Source organism: Nelumbo nucifera, chromosome 8 (assembly GCF_055504915.1).
Source record: "Nelumbo nucifera cultivar China Antique chromosome 8, China Antique-T2T, whole genome shotgun sequence".
NCBI lineage: Eukaryota > Viridiplantae > Streptophyta > Magnoliopsida > Proteales > Nelumbonaceae > Nelumbo > Nelumbo nucifera.
In genome coordinates, this window is record NC_142656.1 from 11,331,727 (window position 1) to 11,351,216 (window position 19,490).

General features: G+C 34.2%; 1 protein-coding gene across 1 annotated transcript; it reads left to right on the forward strand.

Moving 5' to 3' along the window:
- The first annotated feature begins 4,219 nt into the window (after positions 1-4,219).
- Positions 4,220-17,924, forward strand: KAT3 (potassium channel protein). The gene is made up of 13 exons (XM_010251488.3): positions 4,220-4,699; positions 9,268-9,483; positions 9,592-9,753; positions 10,355-10,412; positions 10,569-10,886; positions 11,178-11,417; positions 12,355-12,453; positions 12,533-12,565; positions 13,949-14,134; positions 14,661-14,738; positions 15,833-15,908; positions 16,724-16,879; positions 17,586-17,924. Exons 1-13 carry the CDS (start codon positions 4,512-4,514, stop codon positions 17,687-17,689), a joined length of 1,914 nt encoding a protein of 637 aa, XP_010249790.1. The 5' UTR covers positions 4,220-4,511; the 3' UTR covers positions 17,690-17,924.
- Positions 17,925-19,490: the final 1,566 nt, after the last annotated feature.

Genomic DNA, 19,490 nt, shown 5'->3' on the forward strand with positions numbered 1-19,490 from the left:
AGAATATTGAAAGCACTATTCTCTATTCTCTCCATCGGCAAAATTGGCTACTGAAATTTATGCTTCAACTTTGAATCATCTAAGTTTGATTCTTTAGTGCAGCACTGTACGTCTGTACAGTATTTGGGAATTAGCAAAGCATTTTGTGCTTTAAACATTCATATCGATTTGTGAATAAGAGAAATGATTCTGTAAGGTTATGCTTGGTTTGATAGAAAATAAAACACGAATGTTTCTGATTTTATTGTTTCTATTTTCTAAGCTATGCCACCTCAACGATAAAACAGTACCTGTTCTTGAATGTTGAATTTGTTTTTCAAAACAAAGTGAAAGAATTTCCAATTTGGTTCAGAAAAACAATCCATTATAAACCTCCCCTAAATTTCTCTATTCATCTTAATCTTCATATGTGAGTTTGAATGGTCGTTCTTGGATGTCTGTCCGTTACTCAGGTCCGATTCTGACAACGTTTCTCACAATAAAAAACAGCTCTCCTTGGGGATTATGAGATTATTACCCCTTAAATTTATTGGTTTCTTTGTCTTAAATCTCAATCATCATATGGAACTTCAAATGGTCCACAGTTTTACTTATAAAGTTGGCAATGTTTTAAAAACCAATCCGGAACCAGAACTTCTTTGGCCACCGGTTTTTGGGTTAGGTGTTCAACCATCAGTTCCAATTTAAAAATAAAAAAATTAAAATAAAAGTCCAAAAAACATTGCTCAGGTCGAATGGATTGATGGTTTGATTGCCTAGGTCAACGGTTTTTGGCCAAGAAACAGGTTAAGAGTGAAACAGAACCGGTTGCCTGAATGGTTTTTGAACCGAACCAAATGGTCCAATCATCTGGGTCAATAATGGTTCAAAAACACTGAATTTTGGGCCAGTCACAGAATATCATGTCAGCTCTTGACATCAGAGTCCTATATATCACTTCGGATCTGCTATAAACAATGTGGGTGTTTGATATGGCTGCGTTTGAGGTCGAGGCGTTTCAACCTCAGAATAGTCTCTTTACCAAAAAAAAAAAAAAACTTCATAGTCATGCAAACACCCCACCATTGTGTTTCCATTGCTACCAGAAATCTATCTGGCAGTAAAAACTGTTGACTAGGAAATTTCTGCATTATTTTTCCCTGAAATTAGGATGGGGTATTTCAAAAGTACAAATTGATTGATACATCTAACTGCCATAATGTCATATAACCTCTTAAACGCATGGTTGTTTGAGGCCACGGGATCTCCAAAAACTGCACATACTCTGCAAGCATGGACATCCGGTCACACATTAAGAACATCCCCTTATGAATTTTTGCCTATAGGAGATCCGGGCTCCTATTTAAGGAAGCCGAAAAAAAAAATGGCTAGGCATATTCAGCTTCCAGAATACATGGGCTGAGCTATTGTTGAAGCCTGACGAACCCAGCCCAAAATGTAGGCCCAAATAACAACTTTTTGTGTACATAAAACAGATTTTAGGCTGCATTTGGAAACGATGCAAATGGAGTGTAAATCCTGGTCCAGGGTAAATTTGCACTTTGGTTCACTTTTGCCTGTATTTGGCAACATTACATTTATACATTGACAAATGACAGGAAAGACATTTTACAATGCATATTTACATTGATAATAAGATGTAAAAGTACATCAATAAAAAAGAAGTAAATTTGCATTCAAGTGGGCTTTTGATAAAAAAAAGGCATATGCTTTATTGGAATTTGTATTTGCATCCATTACAGCTAAAAGTCTGTTTGGTAAGAAGGTAAATTTGTCAATGAAAAACTAACCCAACTTTACAATGTATATGGACCGTTTTACACTCTATATATTTGCATTCACACTTATTTGCATCATTTCCAAGCGCAGCCTTAATAATACATGGTTGTGCCAAATTGTCTCTACTCTGTAGAAGGTCCATGAAAGTACAAAATTACAACTTTGTCTTTTGTAAGAAGGTAGAATTAACACATGGTGGGCATGAGGATGATGTGGACAAGACTAACAACACATTAGCTAGCTGGTCAATTCAGAAGATACCTCATCATATCAGCTTCTTTGGATATGCCAAGTCACCACTCTTAAGTGTTGAAGTCCACACCTGCAAAACAAAATGAAATCGGCTTCAGTACTCACAAGACCATGCTCATACTGTTTACACAGTCCCTTGTAGCATTGCATTGAAAATATCTCATAAAAAACAAAACATGGAGATATTCCCAATGCACGGTATAAAAGGCTGTGCAAATGATGTGAGCATGGTATTATAGGTAGGTGAAGTGCAAATACCTATTTTTGCATTTATTATACTTGTATATTTATCATATACTAACCGTATACTATCTACTCTCAAACAATGATTTTCTAATGACTGATATGGACCATTCAATAAATAAATTGTTCGTTTAGTGATGAAACAGAATAATGAAAGCGTGATGCTACATTCATGGATTGATTGATTACTTCATTAGAATAAGGTAATAAGGTATATTTTTTTCAACAATATTCTGAAGTCAACTAATGAAAGTATCTTATTTGTACAAATGACAAGAAAAAGGATTTTTATGTGACCAAGAACATACTCTAATGGAAACTAAAGAGGGATTAGGGCACGAGTTTCATCATCATCATCATTCAAGCCTTATCCCATTTATACGGGATCGGTTACATGAATCTTATTTCATCATTCTATTATGTTAAATATCATATTCATTGTTAAAATATGATCACTTAAATCATTTTTTATTATTTTAATTTATATCTTTTTTGATTTACCCCTAGCCCTTTTAGCCCCTTCAACTTTTAAATAGGGCAGATTTGTTGACCTAAAAAATGCAAATCAATTCCATCCACAAAAGTCAATTAATTTCCTCTTTTATAACATTACAATTGAAGTTAAAAAAATTAAAATATTATTATACACCAAAACTTGTTATTGTTAATAATTTATTTAATAATGAAATATAAAAATGTATGCATTCATGTCACCACCCTAGTCCCTACATCCTTACACTCATTCATTGCTCAAATATCACTAGGGCACGGCCTTGAGACCATGGTCGACATATCATCCATGTAAGCATGGATATGGATGTGATTCATGCCACATGTACATATGCTCTTCATAAATCATGTACACACCAATACACCACACACTGAACAAATGCCACACTTCTGAAAATGGTGGGTATTGATGTATTTGTATCAACATAACCAACCACACAATGTCAATGCATGAATGACCATAAAACCCCACATAGATGATAGATGCATGGGTTTAGAGTCATGGCTATGACATCAGGCATCACATACACATACAAAACATGAAAACAACCCCACGTCCTCAAACTAGTAGAAAATCTGTAGAGATGCATTTGGTCAAAGAAGAAAACAATTAACAATTGCTTTTTTCATGGTTATTCGCAATAATTCATCTACAGATATGCACACGAACATGCCTGATACCAATTAAGTCAGTTTAGATGATAGAAAAGAATAAAACTGATATCTACTGGTTTCAAGTTTCAGCGATTCTGAGTCGATCCTAATTCCTCGGCTGTTCTTCAAATTAGGGATGTCAGTGGATCGGGTTTGGTGGTAAATCCGCACTGACCCGACCCTATTGTCTTAGGGCCGGTTTGGTCTTAATCGGGTTTTGGGTTAGGGAGAATCCACCCTAACCCGAATGGTTGGCACTGCAGCTTTGAAAAATATATTAGTATATATAATATCAATTGGATATAGGTTATACATGGGATGGGGCGTAACAGTTTCGATAGCTCCTCTTCATTTAGGTTGTATTTGGTTGCATTATAAATTTATTTGTATTAGTACAAATGTATAAGAGTGCAAAAGCAAAAAAAGAAAAAATTAAATTCTTATTTAATTTTGTTTTAGATTTTATTTATTCTGTTTTATGTCTTAATTTATTAAATAAAATAAACTAAAATTTGAAATAAAAATAAGTTAGAATTTACACTCAAATCGTTTACACTGCCATTGTTTTGCATCAATACAAATTTATTTACATTACAACCAAACCAAACACAGCCTTAATAATCGGGGTAGCTCTGGGCAAGTATTACTTTAGGGCAGGTTCAGGTTCAGGTTTAGGCAAACCCGCAACGTACCCGACCCGTTGGCATCCTATCAAATATCAACTTGATTTTCAATCTCCTGGGGATTTATTACCATGCCAAATTAATACTGCCAACTCGGCGAGGAAATTGCAAGGAATTATCAAATAATTCAACCTCCTATATCTTTGACTTCTGGATCAATCAATGCACAATTAAAGTATTTTTTAATTTAATATAATATTTTATCACTTTTATAAATATAAAATAAAGTTGTGGTATTAGCTTCCATTCCGTAGGTGGAAATGGATTCAAAATTAAACAAGAGAGAGGAGAATTTAGTAGCTACTCTCTCTCTCTATATATATCTAGTACTAATTTCAGTTAAGCTGACCCAGATTTGTATTTTGTAAATCCGGCGGGGCTATACTGACGATGTCGACGGAGACTGAGAGCGCAACAAGGTCACCGGCGCCACTGTTGGTTCGGAGATACTCCTCGAATGGTGAAATCAAGAACTTAGCTTCCATTTCCAGCAGCTTATTGCCTGCATTCGGGACTGTCGCCGAAGGGTCTGTGCAGCTCAGAAAATATATAATCGCTCCTTATGATCGCAGATATAGGTATCATGCCCTTCTTCTCTCTCTCGGTGTCTGTCTGTCTGTTTCTCTGTTTTTTTAGAGTTGTGAACAAAGGTTAAGCGAAAGCATTATTTAACAACTTTCATGGGTTGAGATTTGTTTATTTTCTTTTAGGTTAAAGGTTTTCCATTGGAGGTTTGTTTTGTTTGTGTGGTAGGCTGCTAGCTAGTTCTTGGGTTGGTCTCCTCTCCTCTGCGTAGTCCTTAGCTAGCTTTTGCTCATCTTGTCAAAAGAAACGATATGAAGAGAAAGAAAAAGAAATGAAAACTATGCCAACACATGGAGGAACACTTGCAGATAGACAATGGATACAGATTGTTTTTACACAGAAAATCTGCATTTTATGCACATAAACGGAAAACCCAAAAGGAAGATATGAATCATGAATCAAGACGGGAATTAGTCGTGGAACTACTTAGTTAGGGAGAAAATTTCAGAGAGAGAGATGTTCAATGGTAGTTCAGTTGCATTGTAGGCTGTTTGGTGAATTAAATTGACTTGATCGAGTTGAGGAATTGACCCCAAAACCAACTGATCATTAGTGAATATTAGCCAACTTGAATCTATTGGTTTAGATCAATTTATGGATTTGATCCATCAATTCAAAAATAGCCTATAACTAATTTTGGATAAAAAATTTAAAACAACAAAGTTAATTAATAATTGCAATGATATTTAAAAAAATAAAATATAAATTATGTTAAACTAAGAAATATAAAAAATTTCTCACTTTTTTATAATAATTTTTTTTTTAAATCAGGTCGGGTCAATTTATACATAATCAAACTGAAAATGATCCGACCTCCATGAACCGAATCCGATAAAAATAGTTGAAAACAGACCAACCCAGATTAAATTGAGTTGAATTGGTAAATTTGATATTGATTGATCTTATGAACAACCCTAGAGAGAGAAAAAAGAAAGAAAACAGCACAGGGAACCGGTGAGAAACGAATGGACGCCATGAGTCCATGACGTGTTGGATTGCTCAAGTCAAGTGGGTTCAGAAACGAATGGACGCCATTCCGGCCCCCCAAAACAGATCGAGAAAATTAAGTAGTGAGAGAAACCTCTTTAATTAGCTTTTTCACCCACTGCCCGTGCCTGAGTCTTGAATCTCTCTCTTGATAATTTGCAAAGCATGACTATGTAGAGGTCTGAAGTCCAACTATTTTCATCATTTTTAACTCATTCACGTTATTACGTAAATAAAGCTTAATTTGTTTTTTTCTTATTCAATACATGCACCGTTGGGTTTTTGAATTTTTCTTGCAACTACTACTGAACGTGAATAGAAAGACAGAGAAAGACAGAGAGAGACGTGAATGAAGACTTTTATCTACTATAATAAAAGCACTGCAAAGTCTGCAATCCCTTTTAAGGGGCCTTTTGTTTTCAGATTTTGGGGGGAAAAGTTGATCAATAGGATATTGGTTACCAAGAATCACATGCTCTTTTTTCAGATTTATGTGGGCAGGAAAAATTTATTTTCCTAAGGGCAAGTGATACCCATCTCCTAGGTAGTTACATAATTTTCCCACCTAGGGGGAAATTTGACAACACTTGAATAGGACAAAAATGCCCCTTTTAATAATGAATTTTTATGGATAACATGGTCATTGCCTTATTTACATGAGAAAAAAAAGAACATGGGTAAATGTACTTACCTAGGTAAGTGTTTCCCAAGAAAAACTTACCCAGATAACTGCATTTACCTGCATAAATAACTTATCAAAAAACGAACGGAGCCTAAATTTCAACCATGCATAAACCTGAATGAATGAAAGGAGCTAAGGCTGTGTTTGGTCTAATAGAAAGTAACTTATTTTCCACCGATCAAATATGGACTGAATTATTTTCTTTAATTAATTTAGGAGATATTGAGAGAAACATCAAAATAAAACATTGACCCCTCTAGGGGTAGGGGGTATTCTACACCATGAATTTTTAACTTTCATTTGTTTTTTATGCTTTGTTCGGTTGCAATGCAAATAAATTTGTATTGATACAAAATTATGACAGTGCAAATAATTTTAGTGTAAATTTTTACTTATTTTTGTGTCAAATTTTAACTTATTTTATTTGATTGCAGTGCAAAATAAAATCAAATGAGAATTTGCATTTTTTTCATTTACACTCTCATGCATTTGTATTAGTACAAATAAAATTGCACTGCAATCAAACACACCTTTAGAGTTCGACTATCATATCAGAAAAACTTGTAACCAACCAACTTGTATCATAAAAGTCCAATCAGGTGGTATTAATCAAAATTCACTTGGCTAAAGCTTTTTTCAGTATTATGTCTTATCCGCCCACAACATAGACAAAAACAAAATCACGCTTTGAACTCCATTGTTTTGAAAAGAAAAAACAAGTTGGTTTTATATATATAAAAAACAATTCTGTTCTTAAAATCGTCACAATGATGTATTTTAAAACAAACAACAACTTTGGAGTACAAATATCATATGAATTATAAAACATTATTATTAAATGAAAAATTGTTCTTTAAATCACAAATACAAGAACATGTTTAATGTGTTTCTGTTGGAAGAACCTATTTGTTTTCAAACCAAATGTGGTTTTGACTTGCTTTGGAAACTTGCAACAAGAAAATTTTTCCCTGTATGATTTATAGAACATTATTAATTGATCAGATGAAAATTTGCTCTTTAATTCACAAACTCAAGATTCTGTTTTTTTGGTAGGGCTGCAAGTCAGATTGCCTGCTTTGAAGAATTTCAGCTTCATCGGGTTCAAGTTAGGGGTTGGGGCCCATTGAAAATTAATAAATTCCCAACGAAACCTGACCCAAATTGCACCCCTACTTTGTTTTTTTTCAGTTTTACAAATAAAAAGTGCATATATAACTAAAAACATGTTTGCCATGTAAGGGTGGCCATGAGTCAAGTTTTTCATGAGCTATTCGATTTTGGCTCATGAAAAACTCAGTTCGGCTCGGTTTCAACCAAGTTTTAAGCCTAGCTCGAGCCCAATTTATAGGCCTCTTTAATAATTGAGTCGAATTTAAGCCTAATATAACTTGACTTGTGAGGCTCGTGAGCCACGAGCCGAGCTCAAATAACTACTTATACATACATACATACATACATACATATATAATAATAATAATAATAATAATAATAATAAATATATACTAAAAGTATTATATATATAACATTTTTATTTTTATATATACTAATAACTAATTATTATAATTCTTAATTTTTTAAATGTCAAATAAAAATATTACAAGTTTTTGACTCGAGCCGAGCTTGAGCTCAAGGTTTTAGCTCAAACCAAGCTCGAGATCGAACTTGAGCCTTATACTACCTTGGCGAGCCGAGCTCGAGCTCAAGGTTCTAGCTCAAACCAAGCTCGAGCTCGAACTTGAGCCTTATACTACCTTGGCAAGCCGAGCTCGAGCCTCGTACTATTTAACTCGGCTCGGCTTGAACCCACCCCTATTCTGATGTTTTTGTTTTGAAATTTCGATAACCAATTTGATTTTAAATAAAATGATTTTGATTTATTTTTAAATTCACACAAAATTTGAACCCACAAATGCAAAGAATTCGATACTGAAATTAGCTCATTTTGTATCTATTTTGTTCACAAATTTGCTCTATGTTAAATTACTCTAAAGTCTTCAGTCAGTTCAAAGCTAGTCTTATCCCTCAGATCAAATTCTGCTGCCACCAGCATTCGTTAAATCTAGATATCAAATCAATCATGTTCGAAGTCTTTATTTTTCATCGTTTCATGTTTTATAAAATGCGAGTCTAGATCTGCTCCTCGCCCAGTGCTTTTCACACCAACCTCACAATACGCCTATTCCGCACACCGTGAATCTTTTCCAAACTTTTTTATGTATTGTTATTCATGGTTAGATGTTCGATCTCAATACACATTAGAGTAGAAGAGACCTCGGGCTTTACTTTTGTTAAAATTTAAATGGACCAGCCCAAAGCCCAAACCCAACATAGTGATAAATCAAACCTAAAGCTCGGGCCATGAATAGATATACTTGCCATCATTTTCAATCATGTGCTTTGCTGCATAGTGCAATGAATCCTAGATTTTGCCACAATGAAGGGATAATAAAGGGATGAAAATATAAAAATATATTCGAATCCAATTTGACATTGTTTATGTCGGATCTGATCCGATCTGAATATTCAATCAGATTTGATATTACTCGATTTGAATTCAAGTTTTATTGGTAAGTTGGATCTTCAGATTTGAATCGATTCGACTTGTTTTCTTTAAAAATGAATAAATTATTAAAAAGAAAAATAAAATATACTAATTTAAATAAAAATAAGAACAAAAATACAAGTATTTTTTAATTATTTTTGTCATATATATGTGTGTTTTTTATAAAAAATAAATAATATAACAAATTAAATAAATAATATATATGTATTATATATATCGGATCGGATAGGGGTGGTGTGAATCCGATCCGATTTCTGTCGATCCATTTGCACCCATACCAGCAGCCATTTTGACTGTACTATTTACAAAAAAAAAAAAAAAATGCGCAGGTTGTGGCAGACGTTCCTGGTGGTGCTAGTGATATACTCAGCATGGTCATCTCCCTTCGAGCTAGCGTTCAAAAAAGTGGCGACCGGCGCTCTCTTGCCTGTTGATTTGGTGGTCGATGCTTTCTTCGCTATGGACATTGTTATGACCTTCTTTGTAGCCTACTTGGATAAATCCACCTATCTCCTCGTCGATCATCCCAAGAAGATTGCTTCACGGTACTATATACATGGATTCTCTGCTTGTGTCCAATTCCCATGGCGCATTGGCGCTCTCTACATTTTCTCCTAGCCCTATCTATTAACTCAAACTCATCTTCATCTCAGGTACGTTACCAAGTTATGGTTTCCCATGGACGTAGCTTCAACCCTGCCATACCAGGTCATTTACCGAATTCTCACCGGAAAAATGCACCACGGCGAAGTTTTTGGCTTCCTCAACTTGCTCCGGCTGTGGCGGCTCAGGCGTGTTAGCGAACTTTTCACAAGGTTAGGTATAAATGTATCATCCATTTTAATATTTGAAATGCAAATCGTTTATTCTCCTGGATTCAAGAGCTGTAGCGCCTGGAATTGGCACCGGAGACACCATTATTTTAGTTCAATTCAGCAGCATTTCTTGCATGCGCTATGGAATTTGAGATTTGAGAGGTTGGAGATCACTGAGTAGACCCAAAGATTAAACATCAGAGTTTCCACTCTGTTTTCTAAAGACCTAGGAATGAGAAAAGATGGTTCTATTCTGCTTCTACATATGAGAATATGACTAGTAACTTGACATGAAGGAACAGTGATTAGAATGTTTAAATCCTGGCTTTACCATCGATTCAGTATACTATGATAAAGTTCTTAAGCTCCAAAGTTTTTCTCATAGCCGTAGCCGTTCATGATTGATTGATGGTTACCTTGAAGTGTTGCTCTAGGAACTTTGACGAAGCTTTTTGCCATGCTTCTTGTGCATAACAATGATGTCTATGGAGTTCTTCTGTTTTTTTTCCTCCTATAAACAATGTAATACAATATCAGAAAACACAAAAGAGAAGAATTTAAAGAAAAAATGGAATTCAACTATTTTACTTTTTTTCTGCAGACTAGAGAAAGACACACGTTTCAGCTACTTCTGGACAAGATACTGTAAACTCATAGCTGTAAGTACCTCTGGCTTCTACTTTCTACTACTTAGCAGGCAGCCAAAATTGCACAGCCATTTGAGAGCTCCCTCTTCTCAAACACTTAAATAGATACCAAATGCAGTAGAAGCTGGAATTTGATTTAATAATTTATTTGCTATTTATCGATTGCAGGTGACTCTATTTGCAGTGCACTCAGCTGGTTGCTTCTACTACTGGCTGGCCACCCATTACCCAAACAAAAGTAAAACATGGATTGGAAGTGCATTGGATGATTTTGAAAACCGTAGCATCTGGGTGGGCTATACTTATTCCATGTACTGGTCTATCGTCACCCTGGCAACTGTGGGCTATGGAGATCTTCACTCACAAAATAATGGAGAGAAGGTTTTCAACATCTGCTACATGCTCTTCAACATTGGCCTCACTGCATACATAATTGGAAACATGACCAATCTTATTGTCCACAGTGCTATACGGACCTTTGTAATGGTAAGTCCTCATTCTCTTTTTCCAATGCTTGAAATAACTCCCTTTTCTGCAAGCAACCTCATCCATGGAGCCATTAGCTCCACAAAGGAGCACCACAGGCAACTCTGAATGTGTCATAAAGAGATGCTAGTTCAGTTTGATTCAGAACTGATTTGCACATTCAACCGTGAAACACACTGCTAATCATTCAATGCTTCATGATATCGGATATTTACCACCATCAAAACCTCAGCTAGTTATAGTAAACAAGTGCTCTCATGTTTTGAAGCAACTTGTTTTTCCCTTTTACAGAGGGATGCCATCAATGAGATTTTGCGATATGCAAGCAAGAATCGACTTCCAGAAAGCTTGAAGGAGCAGATGGTAGCACATGTGCAACTCAAGTTCAAGACAACAGAGTTACAGCAGGAAGAAGTGCTTGAGGACTTGCCAAAGGCAATAAGATCCAGCATTGCCCAACATCTCTTCCAGGGAGTTGTTGAAAATTCTTACCTTCTCAAAGGAGTTTCTCAAGATCTAATAATCCAGTTGGTAAAATAATTTCCATTCCTTTTTCATTACTTCTTTTTAGGTTGTTGTTATGGGGAATAAAACTTTTACTCTTGTTTCATTGGCAAAAGCATTTTTTTCACCACCTTTTACATGGAAACAAATACACCCTAAAGAAAAAGAAAGTGTGCATTTTTTTTTCTGAGAAGAGAATTAGGTCATTAACCTCTCCAAGAGTCTGACAACCTCATAGAAAGTCTCCTACTCTTCTGCTGATTTCAAAATCATGATCCACACAGCAAGGTAGTATTAATGATCCTTATCCTCTTGAAGCCAATAAACTAGCGTATAAAGAGCTATTCACCATTGGACTTCTTGGAAGATTCTTATGAAGATATATAGGAAAAAAGAAAAAAACCAATGGCCTTGAAGAAAAGATGTTATCATCTTTTGTCAGCATCATTTTCCTAAACTAGGTCACAGTTTACATATTCTCCCTTGTCACCCCAAAATAATTCTGTCCTGGACATTCCCAGTTTCAACGAATCTCAGAAGCTGCTTATCAAAGTTAAGCTTCAAAACCTTTTTTTTTTTGGCATTCACATTATAAAGAAACAAAACAGTGTATAATACCATAAAATTTCCTGCAACTCTTTTATGTTAACCTAAGTGTTTTTATTTAATCACCATCTTCCTTGGGTTATTGCTAAAGCTCTCGAGTAGCCTGGTTTATAATAGAAATTGTTTATTCATGCCCTCCTGGTCATAGTATGTGTCCTGTTGTGTATCAGCTAGTATCCCAAACAAATACATTAGATTGAGCCCCTCCCCCCCCCTCAAAAAAAAAAAAAAAAAGCAGAAAGAAAACTAATACATTAGCAGTAGAAGCATTAATATGAAAAAAAGTTTGGGCTACTAATTTGTAAGTGCTCTCTTTTCATTTTTTCCGTTCAGTAGCTCATTGGAGTTCCTCTCACAGGTTGCTGAGATGAAAGCAGAATATTTTCCACCTAAAGTTGATATTATTTTACAGAATGAAATACCCACAGATTTCTACATCATAGCCTCTGGTGCAGTGGTATGATAGCTCCCTTTTCTGACTTTTTTATACTGTTTCCTTTCTGAGATGCGGAGTCTAACTGTACATAAATCTACAGGACCTGCTGATCTACAAGAATGGAACAGAACAGGTACATACAAGCCATTCCGAGTAACAACTAATTTCCTAGAGGCATGAACATAGGAACAACAAAATGGTATGGGTACATTAAAAAGAGGCTTCTACTCTAACAAAGGGTGGGTGATGACAACTTTCGTTTTCATCTTTTGATCAGAAAGTAGTAAAAAGAAATTCTGATTTACAGTAACTTATCTATAGAACTTGAAATTTCAAGCATAAAAAGAATTAAATATAAAGAGTAACATGGTATTGCTGTCAAGAATTTTAATACTAGACTCAAACAGGATTTCTTTAAGATATGGAGTTAGATCAGATTACATGCATAATTGGTTATACCTCATTCAATATTCAGCCATCATCTATTGAGTAGCTTGACAAATACATCAATATTTTTCCATAGGAGACCATAGAAGTTTAAAACATCTTTGGTTCATATAAGACATATATTAAGGAACCAATGGAAACATTGAGCTAAAACAAATACTCACTTTGACTGAATTAACAGCATGCAGCATGCCTCCAAACCACATATTTGCATATCAATGTCATAGGCAGGTTAGTTATTGATACCAATTCAGATAGAAACAGAGGCATATTTTCCAAGGAAAATGAGGATGGAGAAGCAAGGGGTTTACATTTCTATTCATGTAATCTTAACATTTAAACATGGTATATTCTAGTAACAAAATTCTTAGAAGCTTCAGGATATGACATTTAAATATATTGTATTATAGTAACAAGATTATTTATAGTTTTTGAGATAAAATGAGCTAAATAATGAGGAATAGGGATGCAAACGAATTGGATCGGATTTGAATCAGGGTATATCCAAATCCGATCCAACACTGTTTATGTCAGATCTGAAGATCCGATAGGATCTGATAGGCCTTGATTTGAATTCGAATCCTATTGATAAGTCGGATCTTTGGATCTGATCTGATCCGACTTGTTTTCTTTGAAAATTAATAAATTATTAAAAGAAAAATAAAATATACCAATTTAAATAAAGAAAAAACAAAAAGTACAACTATTTTTCAATTATTTTCATCATATATATACATGTTTTTAATAAATAAATAAATAGTATAACAAATTTATAAAAATACAATATAAATAATATATTTATAAATAAATAAATAACATATATATATGTATTATATATTTTTATATTTATAAATATAGGGGGAATCTGATTCCGATCCAAAGATTCGAATAGGGATGATCCGAATTCTAATGAGGAACAGAGAACTAGCATGTGAAGTGTCCCTATGTAAAATACATCTAAATTGTGGAATCACATAATGCAAATGAAGGTAACTCTGGAAGCCAGAGCTTTAGCCAGAGCTTTGTGTTTTTTCACATAATGCAATCTAAATTGTTGTGAACTTTTCAGGTTCTTTCAAAATTAGGACCTTCAGACATGGCAGGAGAAATTGGGGTAATTTTCAACGTTCCACAACCTTTCATAGTGAGAAGCAAGAGACTTTCTCAGGTCATCCGAATAAGTCATCAACACTTCAAGCAAATTGTGCAGCCGCATATTGAAGATGGAAAAACAATTATCTCTAATTTCATTCAGGTTTGGACTTTGAGGAAAACAAATGGTCTAGAGTATTAGATTCGTTGTTTTAAGTCAATGTTTTACCAATATAATGTTCCATGTTTTTCAAATTCCAAAAAAAAAAAGAAAAGATTGCAAACCACCCTATACGAAAATGACAGAAAAACCCACAGACTATTTTCATGGCAGTCTCCTATGCTCCTCCTTCATAAAACAAATAAAAGAATTCAAACAATTGGCATGATTATACTCAAGTAAATAGTCATATGTTTTACCATTAAAGGAAACCAACATGATGAAAGGCCATGTTCAATGTAATCGATTTCAAGTGATCTCAAATCCAAAGGTCATACCTTCAGTCTCCTTTTCTTTCAACCTTAAAAGGGACTGAATGTTTCATTCTAAAATATTTTATCTATACTTATGCATATTACATCAAAATAAGCACAGCCTTGGGGTAAATGTTTTTGGTTTTCAGGTCACATAATTTCCAACTTCGCATCTTTTGCATTTTTCCCTATAATACTAACCCCTCTATGTTCAGTATTTGAAGGGATTAAAAAGAGAAATATTGGATGAAATACCATTTATAACAGAAGAGCTGGATGACCTGAATAATAAGGTTAGTCTTCATCTCCAACCAGGAAGTAATTTGTCACAAATGGTAAATGTTTGAATGAGTATCTGTAACTGTATATCTACCTCTATGTGGGTGCAAGTGTTTATTTACATGCCTGTGTATGAGATCGAGAGAGAGAGAGAGAGTGTGTAAAAGAATAGAGCATGCTAGTTTTCTTGAAGTAAAACTATTATAATATATAATTTCATTTTAGTTTCTTTAACTTAATTTAATCTGAGTCCTCAGAAGAAGAAATTGAGGGCCATATCTTCTTAAGGTACTCAATCTTTAAAGGGGCTCTTTCCCATTGAACATGAAATTCACTGATCAAATATTTATAGCTTTTTCACAACATTAATATCATAATATTTGTACGTTTTGGTTGACAAATGCAGTAAGAACTTGAGCATGGACATGTATCTGTTCCTTGAGTACTAATTGCAACCTCACATTCCACACATACAAATAAACAGCCATAATATCATTCACAAAAAACCTCAAAATAGAGGCATGCAGATATGTTTTCATCAACTATTACACTTACATCATTTTTGTCATGTATGAAATCATACATTCTGTTGTTTGAAAGGAGAGTAGGAACAATTTTCTTATAATAGGGTCATCGTCATCATCAAAGCCTTTTCCTAATTATATGGGACTGGCTACATGAATCCTATTCTGCCATTCCATTCTGTTCAATCCTATATCCACTGTTAAATTATGAACCTTTAAATCATTTCTCACTATTTCAACCCATGTCCCTTTTGTCTTGCCCCTAGATCTTCTAGCCCCTTCAACTTATAACAGATCAATACTTCTTACTGGTGCTGTAGATGATCTTCTCTTCATGTGCCCAAACCATCTTAATCTACTTTCCCTCATTTCATCACCTATTGGAGCTACTCCTATTTTCCTTTCAATAAGTTTATTTCTGATCCTGACTTTTTTAGTTTTCCCACTCACCCATCTCACTGTTCATCTATACTTATTTAGTGAGATGCTTGTTGTTTTGTCATGCCTAATATGCATATTAGTATCTTTCTGCACATTAAAGCTACCAGTATGATGTGGTGATGATAACTATGTTCCCTATGCAGGAAACAGCATCTGGAGAGAAAATAAGAGACCATGAAGCATCAGTACTAAGTTGTGATGGAGATGCCAACTTAGAAGGTTCTATGTTCCCATCTTTTATTAATTGCTAAACAATGTCCATGAACATTATGTGGGCTGTGTACATGTTTGTATGGAAAAGGCAAATTTGTATGTGGGTTGTCAGTTGATATCATAAGTTGTTTGGCCATTGAAAAACACTAACCTAGGATGAGATTTCTCCAAATGAAAAATGAGTATCAATGCAAATGAAGAACATGATGCCATTGTTCTTGTCATGTCCTTGAGCTGAGAACTTTCTCTTAGATTGATAACATTGACATACCCAAGTCCAAACAACAGCCACACTACACTGACTTTACCGGTTAAGAAAAAAAAAACAGCGACTTCAGAATGTGATCATGTTAAGCTGGACATAATTCAAATCACTGCAATGGTAAGCTCAATAAATGTAGAGAATCCTGTTTAGTTTAAGAGCAAAAGTTATGAAGAAGGGAAGTACAAATCTGGTTATGTAGAGAACCCTGTTTAGTTAAATGGATCTTAATTCATGAAAGATATTGTTTTAAGAGACCAATTTGTACTTGCTTACCTATAAATATATATTTACATATAATAATATATATTTATTATATGTATAAATATATATTTATAGGTAAGCAAGTACAAATTGGTTATATATGTATCCCAACTATATATATATTAGCAATAAATAATGTATAAATATATTTTAGATATGTTATATGTATTATTTTATATTTAACTTATGTTTTTTAATTGTACAAGTATTCCTAAATAAATAGTTGTCTTTCTCAATTTTCATGTGTAAAATAAAAGTCAAAGATTATTTACAAACTATACCTACTATTTTGCAGGAACAGCAACACCTTCTCACCCGTGTTCAATCAGATTACCCATGAGGTTGGTAATATATGGCCATCATCCAAACGAAGCTAACAATATGGAAGGCAGCAAGATGGGAAAATTCATTCATTTGCCTGACTCGATGGAAAACCTTCTAAGATTAGCAGGTACAAGCTTGTTACCTCCCATAAATTTCTTAAACATTAGCTATAAATATCTCCATAGTTTAACATGAAATTTCCTCAGCAGACCATTCAGATTTAAATTCAAAGTCATTATGAATGAAAAATGAAAATTAAAATTAACTTATGAAGTGAATAATAGAACTAGATATTACTACACTTATCAGAGTAGAATGAGAAAATCATTATGGGAAAACTAATAGCAAAAGAAAAATGTATGAATTTTCTCAGCAGACAATCAGATTTAAATGTATGGGTGTCATCTATTCATGGGAAAAAACTCAATAGCTAGGTACACACATGCACTGTCTTGTAGAAGTAGAACTAACCACTTCAATGTTTATCAAAAGAAAATGACACGTTAATATTTGAACTTGACCATTAGAAAATTCAAAAAGTAATTTAAATGTATATATATATATATATTAATTAGCAAAGTATTTTGACATGATACTTGAATTATGTTTTGTTACAAATTAAAAAAAAAAAAATTAAAAGAAACTAATGGTACATGGTTCACATCACTTGCAAACTGTAAGACACCAAATTTCTCAAAAAAAAATCCGAGATATAGAACATAGCATTCACATGACATGTATAGTCAATGAGCTCGTAAAGGAGGAAAATAAATGAAAAGTCTGGTTGCCAGGTAAAAGGCCTTACTTTTTATTTTCAAATGCCTTGGATGCAGAGAAGAAGTTTGGGAAAAGAGGGAGTAAAGTTCTCATGGCTGATGGCTCAGAAGTGGAAGATTTGAATGCCTTAAGAGACGATGATCACCTGTTCATTTTTTGAAGAACGGATGATTTTTCACTAATGTCAACCTCTGTATACTTGGTTATGTGCAAGTGGCAATGTAAATTAACATCGTAATAAGCTATGAGATGCATAAAATATAAATATAGAGGAGAAAAGGTTCAATCATGTAATAATAGAATGAAGTGATATCAATTCATATGTATTTGGGTAACTATAAAAATGTCATACTTTGTCAGTTATGATCTTTAAAGACATCTTTTACAATTTAAAAGCATTGTACTAAGCAGAAAAGGTGAAGTTTACAGCTATCAGCCGATATCTCTGTAGCTGAACATATCTAAAAGAGTACATGCTACTCTTGGAAATGATCCTTCTCTTCATGGAAGATTTTCTTCTTAATAGAAGATTCTTTGCACTTCTCCTTCTCTTCCACTATTCCAGTATAGCTTGATGCATTTCACTGTTAAGGATCACTCTGTAATGCTCCTCCAACTCCCAAAATAAAAAAAAAAATTGTTTATTTTTTTTTTAAAAAAATCTATAATAGACCCAAACCTTCCTGGCCCATTTCTCTCCAAACCCTACCTCTTCTACTCCTTATCTCATTTTCTTGTTTAATTTGGCCCCCCAAAAGAAAATTCCTAGCTCCGCCACTGTCATCGTCTAAGCCTTGTCCCAACTATATGGGATTGGTTACATGAATCCTGTTTCACCATTCTGTTCTGTTCAGTGCCATGGACGCTTAATCATTTCTTATTACTTAGTCCTTTTCAGTCTGCCCCTAGCTCTTCTAGCCCTCCAACTAGTAACAAGTCATTTCTTATTACCTGTAACATAAAAGTGATTTATGTTTTAACAGTGAAAGATTATTGCCTGATGAATAGGGTAGGAAATGGAAGTGATTTAATTAGTCAAACTAAAATTGGGAAAAGAAAAGAAATAGCAATGCACTATATTTGATTTATTGGCTTTCAGTGCAATTGTTTTCAAGACGAATCTCGTCTCTTTTTAAATGGGCAAGGACAACTACTTGATCTAAAGCAACTACTTCATTCCTAAGCCACATTAGTTAGCATATGTACATGGCTGATATATGTAGTATCTTCTGAGGCAATATAGCTGTATGTTATAAGACTGTAAAATGCTCACATGCCAAATGGGAGAATCATAACTACCAAATCTGCAAGTAGATCTCCAATTCCAACTATAAACAGATTTCAAGTTCTTCCCCAGTCTTGTCAAAGTGGAATCATATGAACAGAATAATTATCCGTCTTTCTGAGCAATCTGACTGACCAATTAGATAGTAAAGAATGGCTGTTCTGTAAACATCCAGTGGCAAACTGATTTATTATATACATACATGCATTCACATTATGTAAATATGTGTGTCACTTCATACAGATTTATCAGCATTGCAATCTTTGATCCTTCACCAACTTGACTATGATCATTGAGTAGGAAAAAGTGACAAACCTTTCATTCTCTACTACTCTAAAAACGGCCATTACCCAATATTGGTCCCTACTATTTGGGGTCTTGGGAGGGGTGCCCTGGATGCTGTCCTGAACCATGGCATTTTTTTCGCACAAAGTAGCCTCATTCTGACTCAAACCCATCTTCTCATTCTTGTCAGCCGAGATTTTATCATTACACCAAGCAATGACCCTTCTCTATTTCTTTTGAGTGGAAGGTATAAAGGGATCAAAAAACCCCCATGAAGTTTCTGACAATCATAAAAACCTCCCCTCTATTTTTAAAAAATTCAACAAATACCTCCCTTCTGTCAATGACCAAGACAGAAAACGTTAAGAGATGATCATTTTTTAAAATACCT